Below are 15,398 nucleotides of genomic sequence, written 5' to 3'. Positions count from 1 at the left end.
AGTTTTCTTTTATTTCTGGTTATACTTAAATGTTTCAGACCATCAAAATATGTCAATGTCAGAGAAATATTTCAGATTAGAGTAATAATGAGCATATAGTTTGTGAGAGCTTTCAGCCACTTCATGTTGTCAGACAGGTTTGGCTGAGGTGTTTCCTTCAACGTATATTTCTGAAAATAATCAATCCAAGATAATTTGAAAAAGAATATTTTGGATTTTCACAGGTGATATTTGCCTGATATTAACATTGGTTTCATTATATGAAAAAACTTGACAAAAAACAGAAACTGAAAAAGTTATAAGGGAATCACACTTTTCAAACTCTATTTATTTGTAAACATGGCAGGACTGAGGCTAGCTTAATAAAAAAAAAAAGGAAAACTGAAACAACATGAAAAATAGGTGTATAAAAACCTAAATGGAGTCGCTGTTCTGTTTCCTTTCCTTAACTTCAGAGGTTTTAAGGTAATTGTCAAATCTAATCCTGTTTACAATGGAATTATTATTTCTTACATGCATATAACAATTCTTGGCATGCCAGCTTGTTGCTAATGACTGCAAAATGTTTGACCAAATGATAACAAAACTATTAAGCTTTCAAAAAGCCTAATATGCCTACACAAAAATATCCAGAGTGTCCTGTCATTGTTTAATTTATGTCTGATCAGCTTGACTAAACCTTTCAGGGAAAGATGCTCTAATTTCAGCAGGTCAGACTAAAAAAATAAGTGCAAAACAGCATAAAGAAAATCATCAGGAACAATAGCAAAAACCAAGAATAAATCTTGATAGTAAAAATGTAATTTGCACAAAATTAACAATTTAAACTAACTAAACTAACTAGGGAAAAAAATTATATCCAGTCATTTGGTTTGGGTTGAGATTTAAAGACTCTGTGACTGCCATTTATTTGTACATTCACCTGATTAGAAACCATTGATCCACTTCAATCAGAACAAATAAATGATGTGATAATCGTTCTATAAATATCACTTTTTTTTGTATATTCAGGCTATGGAACATATTCAATGTATGGTCAAAATACACAGAGTAATGAGCTTTATTTCTACTATAATTATCGCAATGATCAAAATGGAATTGTTGTCAATAAAAGTAATTGTGTTTACTCCAAAAATTGATTAACAATGACTATAATTTTAGACCAAATGCAGCATGATTAAAAACACTAAATAAATGGTCAAACATGGAGCTAAAACACACAAAAACACAGAGACCATTTTTAGTGGAACATTTTTTTCCCTGTGATGTTTTACTTACTTGTTGTGTTTCCTGACATCTGTATGATGCATTTGCTCTCCTTTCCAATCTCTCTGGAGTTAAAGGGTCGAACCCTCACCGCCACCTTGACTGAAGCCCCCGCCATCTCTCAGGTGGGCTTGTGTTAGTGGAAGAGCTGTAGATCTGATTGGTTACAGACACACACCGGACACCTGCACAGGTCCAAAATTACACAAGTAGCATTATTAGAAAATATTGTTGCAAATTGTTCCAAAAAAATAAATAAATAAATAACTGATTGGGTTTAAACTTGATATGTGAGAGGAAAATTGCTAACTGACACTTGATTCTCCACTATAAGGCAGTGAAGATAATCTCCACTGTGTTATTACTGCGCAGCTTCTAAAACATCCTGTCTGAAAGGCTGGGCCATCATTTGGCAGGGAGATCAACAACATCTCTGCTATAGTACAAGAAAATGGCTGCTTATTTGGGCAACATCCCCACCAAGCCTCAGGGCTTTGTTATAAAATGGCACCATTGCAATAACGTTTCACATGACATCTCCAAAGGCATCCTTATCCATCTTTACCTTTATCACCCTTTTCATCTTTAAGTTGACTCTTTTATTCTAATTAACAACATACATTGCATAATTATCATGTTATAAGCCCCTTAAGTCGATCAGAAACAAAAAAGGAACACATCTAAATATGAAATTGGAAGCTATGATAAAAAGCGAATATTTTGAAAGCGCTGGTTGACAGAACACTGCGAAAATCTTCCATGTAAATATCATCTCCTCCATCTTGCTGAGACTGCCGCACCTCAGACACAGGCCGCGTAAACATGGGCACAGATCAGACACCAATTTACCCAACGCTGCGTCAGAAAGGAGCTCACATCATTATAGATGACAATCACATGTTTATTTTTGTTTACTCTTAATAAAAATGAGTTTATATTCAAATCGGTGCTGGTTATTTAACATGGAGTCTGACGCGCCATCCATCCTGACGCAGCATCTCTTAAAAACAAAAGCGAAATGAGCAACATTGCACACAACATAGCTCTAATAAAATATTAAAAATATATATATATATATAATAGTCGTGGATTACCTCAGCAACTGCCACTTAAGAAAAACACACACGATGAATCCATTCAAAAAAGCGTCCTGATCCTCCAGTGGCTCCTTCTTGGATATCCTTGCTGCTCCGTATCTTCTCTCAGTTTTGGGTAACCTACAGCATCACTCCCCATACATGGATCCATACATGGAGAATCCGCCGGGGAAACGGGCGATGGGGGTCTGTCTCAGTCTCAGCAGCAGCAGCGGCGCTGGGTGGGCTGGACACAGCGGTGCGTCACACAGAGGATGGAGTGCGCGTCAGTCGCTCCGAGATAGCGGAAAATGGCGACGGCGCAGCTGTACCAGAGATGCTGGGAGGGGTTGATGAGATCAGCATCATCAGAGAGCAGAGAAAGGAGGAGAGAGGACCAATGCAACGCTGCTCAATCTGTTTCTACTACTGCTTTTATTCATCCCTTATATTTAAAAGGCAACTAATTCTCTAAAGATGCGATTCCAGCAGAATGAGAGCACCAGCGCACAGAAACAAAAGAACAATATTTCTATAAATGTATTTAACTGAACACTTATATAACCTTCAAAACGTTAGAAATAACACAAATAATTTTAGTTTGTAGTATTTTTTTTACCCACATGAAGAAACAAGCTGAGAACCGGTGCGTTTTAATGTTTAATTTATAAAAAAGCAACAAGAATTTGGAATTTGAATCAAAGATCCTCTCTGTGACAGGATATATATATATATATATATATATATATATATATATATATATATATATATATATATATATATATATATATATATATATATATATATTATTTTTTATTTATTTATTTATTTATTTTTTACTATTTTTCAAGGCTGCACTTTTAAAAAGAGGAAATTATCCAGAGAGCTGTTCCAAACGAAATTTCTTTTTGTTTTACACTGGTGTAAACAAAATGACAAATAAAATCTGTCTAAGTCTAAGTCAGAAAGATGTGGGTATTAAAAATAATGTACATTTAAAGGCTTGGCTGTAAACTTTTAGAGTTTTATATAACAGCAGCATATTTATGCAGCACTATATGCTGCAGTCCTGTCTGACTTAGTAGGTGACTCCCCCTAGAGGTCCTGTGCATATTTGTTTTGTTGAACTAGTTTGCTTTTGTTTGTTTTTTGTCCTTGCTGTTCTCTATTCTTAATTACAATGAATTAATTAGTCTGTGGTCAGTCCAAAACTCAACTGCAAGGCTTTTGACTCGAATACATACACACATACACACTTAAGTTAAAATCTCTGCACTGGCTACCTGTTTTGTGTCATGTTCAATGTAGAATCTAACTGCTCACTTTTGAAGATGAACAGGTTTCTGCCTACATCTGCAAACTAATTGGTGAGGAGAGGTGAGGAGAGTAGTGAGAGCTGCAGAGAAGATCATCGGGGCTCCTCTTCCCTCTATAAGAGACATTTCATTCCAGCATTGCGTGTTTCGAGCCTGTAACATCATCAATGTCCCCTAACCCCCCTACCATGGATTGTTCTCCCTGCTGCCCTCTGGGAAGAAGCTTTAAAGCATCCGATGCAGGCCCAGCAGATTCCAAAACAGCTTCTTCCCCACTGCCATTAGACTGCTGAATGCTGAATAAAACAAAGATTAAAGTTGGAAAAACTGTAAATCTTATCTCATTTCTATGTTTACATTTGATCACCATGTTTACATTTGATCACTGGTGCACCTTAAGAAATGTAAATGTCTTCAGAGCTTTGCAAAACGAAATTTTGTTTTGTATACACTCTGTTTGTACAAAATTACAATAAAGTTTGTCTAAGTCTAAAAAAAACTGTTAATGGATCCATTAACCTGCTTTAAAACTTTTTGTGATTTTCAAGCTAACTTACTCCAAAGCTACACTCTCTGGAGTCAGTAGACATCTGTAAAAAATTCCCAAAAATCTATTTGTTTAAAGAAGCATTCATGTCCTAACTGACCCAGTGGTGTCACTTTTTGTATTATTCTACTTCGTTGTTCATATTATATGTTTTTTATTATTGTGAAGTACATTGTCTGTGAAAGTGCTATAAAAATTAAGTTTACTTTGGGTAAATACAGTTTTCTGAATGTGATAAGGTAACAGAGGGCCCAGGCAGGGCAAATTTCCAGCTCAAAGTCACGCACACTGACCAGTCAGCCGCAGGGATAACTCCCTGGTCAAAAAGCCATGACACATCATCAACTGTGACACTGTCACATATCTCCCCCATTTTCCACAAGCCCGTCCTCTCACTCCACACAGGCTGCCACTACCCTTTATGAATCCATAGACCGTTTACTAGTATAACACATAGGTCCGGCCAGCAACACCAGAATGTTGCAAAGTATGCAACAGAGGACCCAGGCCCTCCTATGTATACTTTGCCATGTCTGTTTTCTTCTGTTTATAGGCTGTGATAGCAGCATATTACCTTTGCATGTGTTTAGCTGGTTGTAGGGCTTAACTTCTCTCCACTGGGACACTTTTTGCTGAGGTTTTCTTGTTTTGTTGCTTCACAAAGGGTGCACTTAGTTGAAATTTATGAGACTTGCAGTATTTTAGATGTTGTTCTTGCTTGTGGCTCAGGAAACTGAAGTCAGTTTTCCAAAATGTAAGGTTAATCAATATTTTAAGTAAGTGGATCACTACTTGTTTAAGATTAATTTTCCTTAATGATTAAGTAATAATATGAAAGCCAAATTTGCATTAGACGAAGGTAACTTAAAATCTGTTGTTTTTAAGTGTGATAAGAAAATAACGGAAAAACACTTTTAGGGAGTGAATACTCTTCCATTATACTATAATCCAAACCAATCACGGTTCCCAAACTATGTTGTACTTATTGGGTTAGGCCATTAATTATAGCTGTCACATGCTGAGAAAAAAGATGAACAAAACCACTAAAACAAACTGAAATAGTTTTACGTTTACTAACTATCATAACAATCACTAACTTTAAAAGTACAGGGCTTGTTTAAAACAGAATAATGTTTTCTGGGACATTTTAATTGAGATCATCCTCTAGAAAAAACAGATTGATATATTTTAATAAGAGTCTTTCTCTTAGAGTTCTTAAATATATAAGTAGAGCTGCCTCTGTAGTCCAGTTTCCAAGGAGAGCAGAAAACCTAATTTATTTATTTACTCTGTGTGTAATTATTTACCCAGTCACCCAGACATCTGCACTTGCAGACACCAGTTAACTTGACAGAAATGTTTCACCTGCATGGTGTGAAGTTTGGAGCTGATGTTGCAACAGTTTGAATTATAAAACCAACTATGTCATGTTAGTGATGTTCAATTTGTTTAAAATAAAGAGCTTAAATTAAACATTTTTGTTTAACAAATGTTCTCCTTTAAGAACAGAATCAGGAAAGAATCTCCATATAAATTTTTAAGATACAGAAATCGTTAAATCATTTTCAAGTCTTGTACAAAACATAAAAAGAGGGCCTTTGGTTGTGTGTTTATGTCTTTATTTGGGGTTGGTGGGTGTGTGGATTTGCCTTCCCCTCTTCCTCCTATAAGACAGCAGATTGGCTCTCCGAGAGGAGGCTCCTCTAAATATCCCAAAGGCTGCTGTGACAGAAGGGACAAAGTCAACAAATCACCTCAAACAAACCAACGCCAGCCAGTTATAGGCTGCCAGATTCAGAACGTAAGTTTCAAGAGCTGCAGATCTAAACCAGAAGTACATCACCAAAACTGGTCCTGTAGCTGCATACATGTGGGTCATGGACAGATATCCCTTACATAAAGACTTTACACATTGTTATATTAATTATAACAAGGAATTTTGACATGAAATATTAACAAAAATCAATACATAAAAGCTTACGGCTTTTTACAACTATTTAGAGATAAATGGTAGATTTATATTATGTACTCCAAAATAAAAGACAAACGTAACTTACCTTATTAATGGAGTTTATTTATTATAATAAACACAGTTGTTGAGTGAGAATCAGATAATGAAGGAATAACCAGAGCAATCAGGGTTAAAGATATGAGGAAATTTAAAGCTCAATGAGATCATAAATCCCCACCCAAAGGTTTGAATATGTTTGAGCATTTTCAAATCATCATTTGAAAATGGAAACAGCTTTAAATGAAGCAAACCTACCAAGACCCTGCCATCCACCTACATTGACAGGCAAGATTAAGAGGCATATGGTAACTCTGGAGGTGCTGCAGATATCTACTGCAAATTGATGTATTCATACAAAATACAATGTATGGCCAAAAAAAACGTTCTCTGCATATTACCCCCGATCCACAATCCCTCCCTGTGAAACACAGTGATGGCAGCGTCATAATGTGGAAATTTGTTTTTGCAGAGGAGGTAGGAAAGAAGGTCAGAGTTCATATAGGTGAGCAAAATGTAGGGCAAACCTGGGGGTTGGGAATGAAAGTCTCCAGACAGGGATAAAGATTCTGTTTTAAATGGACACCATGTAGAAGAGGAAAGATTTACCGGTAGATCAAAGCACATGTAAGATAAAGTCAAAGTGTAAACCTGAATCTAGAGTCTCCAAGCTGTAATAATGACTGATGGTCCTGACTGCAATGCGCTTTCCAGATAATTAAAGTAAAAATATTTATATGTTTTTCTATGTCAACTGTTCAACCACTTTCTGTTGATCATCTACAGTATGTCAATTGTTTGTAAAGTAGCAAAGTGTGTAAAAATTAAAGGGATTTTCTTATGTTTGATGCCGATAAAACAAACAAATAAGGCTATGCTTCCGACCAACCAAAAACCTTTCAACATGTAAGAAATGTTGATGGAGCATCCTGTTCTTTTTACAACTGTTTGCAAAAGTACATTTTGTTGCGTATAATGACGCAAGCATGGCCTTGCCCACCAGGTCAAGGACCTGTTTCTTTTAAATGTTCACCCAAAGTCACTTCCAAGCTCAGTCTCTCCATCTGCCATAGGTGAGTTCACCCCGTGGAGACTTACCTGGAACAGGACACAGGCCGTTATGCAGCGGGCTTTGATCGGCCGGAGCGCGTCGCTCGCTCAGCAGGCGGCAGCGGCTCTGGATGGTCCACTGGCTGCCAGGAACGCCCCGGTGCTGCAGCGTCTGGAGCGCTCCATGTCCTCCGTCACTATTCCACCGCCAGAATGCATGCTCCGACCGCTGGAAGTGCCTCTGCGTTACCTGTTTGGTCCGGGCCCCTCAAACGTCCCTCCTCGTGTCTTAGCTGCACAATCCAGGCCAATTATTGGTCACCTGCACCCAGAAATGTATGAGGTAACTGCTCTGGATGTTAGTTATAATCGTTCAACTTGGAATGCGTTTTATTTTGACTTCCAAACTCTGAAGATATAGCTCCATTTTATATTTTTTAGAGGTCTTGGATAAACATTTTTACTATTTGCAAATATATTTTGCTTTCAAGTTTGAATTATATTATATCAACAAAATGTGTTGTTTTCTTTATGTTTAACTGGAAAACGTTTGATATTTATATACTTTTAACAACCTTGTGCGTAATTACGCGCAGTCTGCAGAGCGCACACCCACTACAACAGAGAAATGAATTCAAATTCAATGCAATTCAAAAATACTTTATCAATACAAAGGGAGATTAAATGTTGCAGCAACCCATCTGGTTATCATTCACCAGTTGTTGCCGATGTTAATAGCTGTATGAAGGAAGGATCTTCTGTCTTGCAATGAATTAAGACGTCTATTTCAAGAATACAACGCAAAAGTTAAAGTAAAAGCATTTTTCACATTTAAAATTCGTGTCGCAGATCATGAACGACATCAAAAAGGGCATCCAGTACGCCTTTCAGACAAACAACAACATGACCATAGCAATGAGCGGCTCGGGACACGCAGCTATGGAATGCGCCGTGTTCAACGTCGTGGAACCAGGGGAGAGCGTCCTCATCACCATCAACGGGATATGGGGAGAGCGCGTGGCTGACATTGCAGAGAGAATGGGTATGGTTTTTTTTTACGCATGGCTTTATTCCCAAACTTAACAATGAAACTGTAACTCAATTCCCAAAATATGATGTCAAGATCAATATTTTATTGGTTTGATCATTTAGTTAAACTTTTTTTTTTTTGCTCTATCTATAGGTGCCAATGTTCACAGGATGGTCAAACCACCTGGGGGATATTATACCAATGAAGAAATAGAACAGGTTTGAGCCCATTAACTAATACTAAACTTCTGAACAGCCCACTTCAATAATTTAAGTCTAAGTTGGGTAATTTAAGTCTTTTTTTTATGCCTTAGGCCATGGAAAAGCACAAGCCGGTCTTGTTTTTCCTTGCACATGGAGAGTCCTCGGCTGGTCTCTGCCATCCAGTGGACGGCATTGGAGACATTTGCAGAAAGTAGGTTTCTATCAGACTAATCCACAATTTATTTATTTATTTTTACATCTGGTCATATTTATGACAGTCCTATATCCTTTCTTCTGCAGACACAACTGCCTCTTCCTTGTCGATACTGTTGCATCACTTGGAGCAGCTCCAATTTTTATGGACCAACAAAGTAGGGGCACAAATAAAATCTAAATACATCTGCTTAGGGTTTGGCATGCATCTGATTATATATGTCTGATTGTGTTCAAAGAAATTGACATCCTTTACTGCGGTTCTCAGAAGGCTCTGAATTCACCTCCTGGGACAGCACCCATCTCTTTTAATGACAGAGCATGGTAAGACTTAGCTCTTTAGTGCATCTATGTATGTCTAACAAAAGAACAACAAATAAAAAAGGAAATTATTAAAGTTAGTTGTATTTTTTTTCCCCCTAAAACAGCAACAAGATGTTTAACAGGAAGACAAAGCCAGTATCATACCTCTTTGACATGACACATTTGTCCAATTACTGGGGATGTGATGGCAAATCAGTTAGATTGTGAGTACACTGTTTACTTTGGATGCCTTTTTTTATTGTTTGTGGAGAAAAAACTAAATGTGATTGCAAAAGGTTTTGAAAATGTAATAGGAAATACAACAAACATTATTATGAAATGTTTTCGAGGCTTTATTTATATCAGTTTTAAATATAGAAAAAGAGGGTCAAAAAGTAACAGCATACTCTGGTTTTTAGATATCACCACACAGGTCCCGTTTCTGGATTCTTCGCGCTGAGAGAGAGCCTGTCGATTCTTGCTGAAAGGGTAAATTTACATTTCAACACTTTTTCCACCATGCCACACCAACTTAATGTAATTATTTTTTTAAACATTTCAGAATTAAAATGTAATTTGTTCAAATCAGTTTCCAATATTGTGAAAAATGTTTATTACATTTTCCACTTAAAATATAAAGTCAAATGTACTAGCAGCAGCAAAATGTGAACAGACCGTTGTCCATAATGGAAGTTTAAGCTACTTTTGATTTTAGTCTATGAGCTCTCCCATTTCCAGTTTTATTAAAATTTGACTCTAAAACAAAAACACCAACCTTTGTCTCCCTCTAGGGGTTGGAGGAGTCTTGGAGGAAACACAAGGAGGTAGCAGCCTACCTCTACAAAGGACTGGAAGATCTGGGCCTCAAGCTTTTCATTCCTGACAAAGTAAGACAATTAAATAGCAAAATATAACAAGCTTTTTTTGTATTTTGCTTTGCTTTTTGTTTTTCTTGATAAGTAAATGTAGAACATGTAATTAAAAGAAGAAAATGAAATTAAAGACAAATTCAGTTTTGTCAGAAGTATATATATAAAATATATATATATATATATATATATTTATTGGTATAATGTGTTTTCATGCAGGATTTAAGGCTTCCTTCTGTCACCACCATATCAATTCCTGAAGGCTATGACTGGAGAGAAATGCTCACCTACATTATGAAGAATCACAGCATGGAGATGACGGGAGGACTGGGTCCATCCATTGGCATGGTTAGTTTCATCTCGGAACCATCAACACCTACCATTTCATTAGTGTCAGTATGGTAGATCATTTAGATGTGACTTTTAGGCTCATGGGTTATTGAAGCATTTTTTACTAATACAAACATATGACAAAAAAAAAACCCGCCTATCATTTTGACAGATTATTTATGCTTTGATTTAAAATTCACCACTGTAACAATCAACTCTGTAAATATCTAGGTCCAAACTAAGGAAAATGCTTACATGTCTATTTTTCAGGAGAAAGCAGATATTATTTCAATACTTTTATTAAGAGCTATGTGAAAGATTAGTGTTTGATTTTTCTAATGCTGCTACTGCATCACTGCAGGCGTTAATGCACTCTCGTTTGCAATTAGGTTATGAGAATCGGCTTGATGGGATACAACTGTGAGAAGACCAATGCTGACAAGGCACTGCATGCCCTGGCAGATGCTCTGAAGAACTGCAAAAAGAGCAAGGCTTGAGAAATCATACTCTCAAATTACTGACTCTCTATGCTTCTATAGGATGCACAGACCAGATGGAAGATTGGATGCATCCAAGAATCCCTAAGCACTATTTACTGTAATGCTTTTTGGAGCCTCTTCTTTTATATTCTTTCTTTTCATTAAAAATAAAAACTAAACAGAATCTGCCATGCTAAGTGACTGAAGATGTCGAAAAAGTTATTTTTTTGAATTAGTAAACATGTTTCTTTGTCATTAAACTGAACATGTATAATGCCTCGATCATTTCTTTAAATATTATGTATCAAACAGATAAAACAACCCATGTTCCACATTTGTTTACACATGGGAAAGGTGGGTGGGGGTCTGGTGCCAGGTCCAGCAGTTAGTTAGAAACAGGGTATGCTCAGGTAGGTCTGCAGTCAGACACAGGGCAACACAGAGTCAGATAAACCAAACAATCATGCATTATTATGTTCATACTTTATGGTCATTTATATTTACCAATACCAAATTGTCACCAGAGTCATCTAAAAGTCATGTTTTTTGGAGAGTTGGATGGTAGAGTATCCCACAGGAACTCACATGAGCAGGAAGATCCTAAGCTAATATCTAAACCAAGAAACTTCGTGCTGCAAGGTTACAGTACTAATAACTGTTTGGACTTTACCTGCACACACACACACACACACACACACACACACACACACACACACACACACACACACATATATATATATATATATATATATATATATATATATATATATATATATATATATATATATATATATATATATATCTTTCACTTTGTATGAACACAGTTTGATGATGGGATATAAACCTTTCTTCTGATATCTACAGCCATATTGTGCCAAGAGGCAGCAGCCGCCTCATGGCTAGGAAGTTTGCTGGTTTATCTAGTTTTTGTATTAGCAGGTCCACTAAATCAGCTAAAGCGAAATACATAAAATTTCCCATTCACAAATAATTCAACCTCTTCATCAATTATAGAAGCTACTTGAAGGTGTATCCTAATTTTACTTTTCCAATTACGTTTTTTAAGTTTTTTTTCTTACTGAAATGAAAGCGCTTGCGAACTACACTTCCCAGAATTCCAAGCGGAGCTTGTTCATCAGCTACGTCAAAACTGACTTTGCTTCAATGCGGCTTTCGCTTTATATTCCTGACCTTTGTTTGTTTGTGAGCTATGGCGTCTCCCGGAACCGGTAGGTCGAGAGTTTATATCTTAATAAAAGAAGAAATTATAATTTAAACACTTCAAAGTATGCAAAATTATGTTTTAATGTCGACCGAGAGGGTGCGATAAAAAATATTTAACCTTTTCCTTAGATATGTTAGAGGTGGTTATTCATACAGAGGGTTATATGATAGTGATTGCCTGCGTATATTTACAGTCATAGTTATTCTATAAATAAATGTATTAATACATTCAATTTCATCTTTATAAAATAGGTGTCTATATCTTCTCACTGCTTAAGTCATTTTAGAAGAATGCGGATAAGCCACTTGCGACACTTTCTTTTAATTAAACTAAAGTGGAAGCTTTTTTGCACATTTTGTGTAAATGTACTTTTAAGGTTACGTAACCTAAACAAAGTCTAGATTAGGGGGGCAAGCTGGGGCAGGCATTTAAAAGATGAGTTTTCAGATTAAAAACAAGACAAAAACATTTTTTTTAGTCCACTTGTTAAAGATTGTCTCATTTTAAACCAGACCTCTTTCCTTTCCCAGCCCGCATTCTCCTTCTTCTTCTTTGAGGACTTTTTCAGCTGCCTTATCTTTTGTTACTTTACTGCCATCTTCCGGATTTAGCCCAATACAAGGATTCAATAAGTGATTTTTGTCTCCTTGTTATGTCCTAGTCAATTTTATGAAATTAATTCTCCTTGTTTTAGTATCCTCTAAATTGTGTCCAATCTTCTTTTTTATATAATATATCCCAAATGGGGGGCTGCTCAGTGGCACAGTGGGTAGCACTGATGCCTTGCAGGGGTCTGGAGTTTGCATGTTCTCCCTGTCACACGTGGGTTCTCTCCTGGTACTCCGGTTCCCCCCTACAGTCCAAAAACATGACTGTTAGGTTAATTGATTTTTCTAAATTCTCCTTAGGTGTGTGTGTGTGTGTGTGTGTGTGTGTGTGTGTGTGTGTGTGTGTGTGTGTGTGTGTGTGTGTGTGTGTGTGTGTGTGAATGATTGTTTGTCCTGTTTGTCTCTGTGTTGCCCTGCGATGGACTGGACACCTGTCCAGGGTATACCCCGCCTCTCACCCGTACACAGCAGGAGATAGGCACCAGCACCCCTCGCAACCCCGCTTGGGATATTGCGTGATGGAAAATGGATGGACTAATGATGTGTACACAAGTTTTTGTGTGCCTTTAAAGTTCCCATTCTGTAGATAGCCATTTGCCTAGTACTGTATGTAGAAAGTGTCCCGTTTCTTCATTCTATTTAAACCCTTGGATGCCGTATTTTATGAACATTCAGCTTCTTTAGAAATGACCGTTTGTTGAGGTTGTTTTTGACAGCTGTCTTCCCCTTGATTTCATGGGTTGCAATTAAACATTTCTGTATAATTTTATATTTAGTGAGTGTTATTAAAAGCTAAAGTTTATCTTTGTGGACCACTGTTCTTTGTGGCTATTTTACTTGTTGCATCGCTGCCATCATCTGGACATGTCTGTAACTACACTTTTTGTTTGTTAAATTTTAATCATTCATTTATAATCCTTTTTTTAACATGTTGTATTTACAGCTTCTGCATAAACATGATGTTGGATCCTCTTATGCAATGGAAAGTTAGCTTGAACAACATATCTAAACAGAGCTCGTCATTTTCTAATCTTAATGCCAAGCCTTCTGGCTTTGTTTATGAAAAGCAAACAACATGATTTTCTGCTTTATACAGAGCAGGTCACACTGTCACCTAATTAGAAATCAAATCACACAGGCAGTGTGTAACAAGGTTTTATTGGGACTGGACTCTGAGCTGCTTGCGTTTGTTTTCAGCAGCCGTGGAGCTGAACCCCGTCCTCCAACCCCTCAGCTGGCTGCTGGGTACCTGGGAGAGTGATGAACCTGGAGAAGGAACCTTCCCCTCCATAAAACCCTTCCGCTACACAGAGAAACTGCACTTCAGCCATGTGGGGCAGCCAGTCATCAACTTTATGTAGGTTAATCCAGCAGCAGAATTAAAACTATCCTTCCTGTTTCCTTTTGTATTTTCAGCTGATTCCTCACTTTTGTCTTTAGGTTTAATGCCTTTCATGCGGAGTCCAATAAGCCTCTACACAGAGAATGTGGTTTTATTCGAATCCAGCAGGGGACCAACAGAGTAGCCTTCATCATCGCACAGAACTCAGGTAGGCCTCAACAAATTGCAGTCAGGTCTTTTGCAATCAGAACAGTCCCCAGATATTCTAAGATGTGATTTTATTTTATGAAAACTTTTTTCAAACTTTAAAGTATGAATGAAATCCAATATTATTTAAATGCAAAAAGTTAATCTGTTGTGATTATTTCAGGTGTGATTTGACCTTTTTAAATATGTTTTACGTGCTCTGTTGAATTCATTTTTTTTCTCTTATTCTATTCCAAGTGTTCTTTTGTGGGTTTGTTTCTGCAGAGAGATCCTGTTCTTGGCTTTTTTTTTTAATGCTTTTAGTTCATTCACCCCTCTGTAGCATTTTAAGGACGGATGTTGTGTTATTGTATAGGTCTGGTGGAAATCGAAGAGGGGGAGCTGACGGGTAATCAGCTCAAACTGCAGACCCAAAGTCTGGGGAGAATCTCGTTCGCCAAGGAGCCCCATGTACAACAGGTAAAAATTATCGGCTGACTATTAAATCTGATGTTACTGGACATGAAGCCTTTCAGAACCTCAATTTTTAGCAGATATAATGCAGAAATTGTGCAGTTCACCCCTCCTATTGCTACTTTTTTCAGATTTCACGAGTCTTCCAGCTTCGACCAGATGGGAAGCTGGAGCAAACAGTTTCCATGGCAACAGATAACCATCCGCTAACACAGCATCTGCACATCATTTACAGTCGGTCATCTGGAGCCAACTAGTCTTTTTTTAACCCTGTGCTTAAAGTCCAAGTAATATATTTTGAGCAGGGCTCAGAAAACCTTTTTCTCTGAGGGTTTTTCCTTCCAGTTGTCAAGGAGTGCAAATTTGGTTTGTTGCTGGACAGGGTTCATTGTTGTTTGCAATCAAATAAAGTACTGACTGTAATCCATATGGTTCTACCGGATAATAAATGTTTAATCTAAAACAAACTTTTTTTATTGCTCAAAATGTAGCATGAGGTCAAGAAATTAGGTCTTGTACATTTTTCTTAGTTTCATCTCAGCTTCATTATATTCACATGAAATATCAATTTTATGAATATATCATTCTATCAATCTTTACATTTTATAAAAATCCTTCCATTTTTCCATTTTACATAAATTATTTCAAATCCTGAGACAAAGTTGCTGTGCATTGCTCCAAGTTATTCACCATGGACAGACATTACAATAAAGTGCCATATAGGTGTTGGTGTGAATTTGTTTATATTTTATTTGGTTTAGAAAGAAAAAAAAAAAAAAAGACACTCAACTGTATAACACTGAATGCACTTTTGACGTGAAGTGCTTTTTGTACTGGCAGTTTTTATGCGGTGATGGATTCAATAGTCTGATA

The 15,398-nt window shown here is 36.9% G+C and overlaps 3 protein-coding genes across 11 annotated transcripts in view; 2 read left to right on the top strand and 1 right to left on the bottom strand.

Moving 5' to 3' along the window:
• kif1ab (kinesin family member 1Ab) overlaps positions 1 to 2,661 on the bottom strand; it is a 34,274-nt gene extending 31,613 nt beyond the window's left edge. For 5 of the 8 annotated variants that reach the window (XM_038289306.1, XM_038289309.1, XM_038289302.1 and 2 more), the window contains exons 1-2: positions 2,361 to 2,660; positions 1,279 to 1,451 (exon numbers count right to left, since the gene is read on the bottom strand). In XM_038289306.1, the coding sequence (XP_038145234.1) occupies positions 1,279 to 1,384 (106 nt within the window). In that variant the 5' untranslated portion in view covers positions 1,385 to 1,451; positions 2,361 to 2,660. Of the gene's footprint in view, positions 1 to 1,278; positions 1,452 to 2,360 lie in introns of all 8 variants that reach the window. The other 3 variants (XM_038289305.1, XM_038289304.1, XM_038289308.1) reach the window with 2 other exon arrangements.
• A 4,598-nt stretch (positions 2,662 to 7,259) lies between these two features.
• Positions 7,260 to 10,961, top strand: agxtb (alanine--glyoxylate and serine--pyruvate aminotransferase b). The gene is made up of 11 exons (XM_038289226.1): positions 7,260 to 7,606; positions 8,113 to 8,305; positions 8,447 to 8,511; positions 8,607 to 8,707; positions 8,797 to 8,867; positions 8,949 to 9,033; positions 9,138 to 9,236; positions 9,432 to 9,501; positions 9,804 to 9,899; positions 10,101 to 10,229; positions 10,601 to 10,961. Exons 1-11 carry the CDS (start codon positions 7,334 to 7,336, stop codon positions 10,706 to 10,708), a joined length of 1,290 nt encoding a protein of 429 aa, XP_038145154.1. The 5' UTR covers positions 7,260 to 7,333; the 3' UTR covers positions 10,709 to 10,961.
• Positions 10,962 to 11,793: 832 nt separating this feature from the next.
• thap4 (THAP domain containing 4) lies at positions 11,794 to 15,261 on the top strand. 2 transcript variants are annotated; one of them, XM_038289360.1, is made up of 5 exons: positions 11,794 to 11,919; positions 13,724 to 13,880; positions 13,964 to 14,073; positions 14,428 to 14,531; positions 14,657 to 15,261. In XM_038289360.1, exons 1-5 carry the CDS (start codon positions 11,901 to 11,903, stop codon positions 14,780 to 14,782), a joined length of 516 nt encoding a protein of 171 aa, XP_038145288.1. In that variant the 5' UTR covers positions 11,794 to 11,900; the 3' UTR covers positions 14,783 to 15,261. The 2 variants fall into 2 exon arrangements, with proteins under 2 accessions (XP_038145288.1, XP_038145287.1); XM_038289359.1 differs by having other exon boundaries at positions 11,808 to 11,919; positions 13,721 to 13,880.
• Positions 15,262 to 15,398: the final 137 nt, after the last annotated feature.

This window comes from Cyprinodon tularosa, unplaced genomic scaffold, assembly GCF_016077235.1.
Source record: "Cyprinodon tularosa strain WSP-4 unplaced genomic scaffold, ASM1607723v1 ctg267, whole genome shotgun sequence".
NCBI lineage: Eukaryota > Metazoa > Chordata > Actinopteri > Cyprinodontiformes > Cyprinodontidae > Cyprinodon > Cyprinodon tularosa.
Note: the sequence above shows the minus strand (reverse complement) of the source record. Positions and strands in the feature narration are given on the sequence as shown.

Excerpts from the sequence above, each read along its gene's own strand:
- agxtb (XM_038289226.1), top strand. The coding sequence starts at position 7,334 with ATGCAGCGGGCTTTGATCGGCCGGAGCGCGTCGCTCGCTCAGCAGGCG. Across the intron at positions 7,607-8,112 it reads TGCACCCAGAAATGTATGAG|ATCATGAACGACATCAAAAA; the intron begins GTAACTGCTCTG and ends TTCGTGTCGCAG. Across the intron at positions 9,237-9,431 it reads GATGGCAAATCAGTTAGATT|ATATCACCACACAGGTCCCG; the intron begins GTGAGTACACTG and ends TCTGGTTTTTAG.
- thap4 (XM_038289359.1), top strand. Across the intron at positions 14,074-14,427 it reads CATCATCGCACAGAACTCAG|GTCTGGTGGAAATCGAAGAG; the intron begins GTAGGCCTCAAC and ends GTTATTGTATAG. Across the intron at positions 14,532-14,656 it reads AGGAGCCCCATGTACAACAG|ATTTCACGAGTCTTCCAGCT; the intron begins GTAAAAATTATC and ends TACTTTTTTCAG.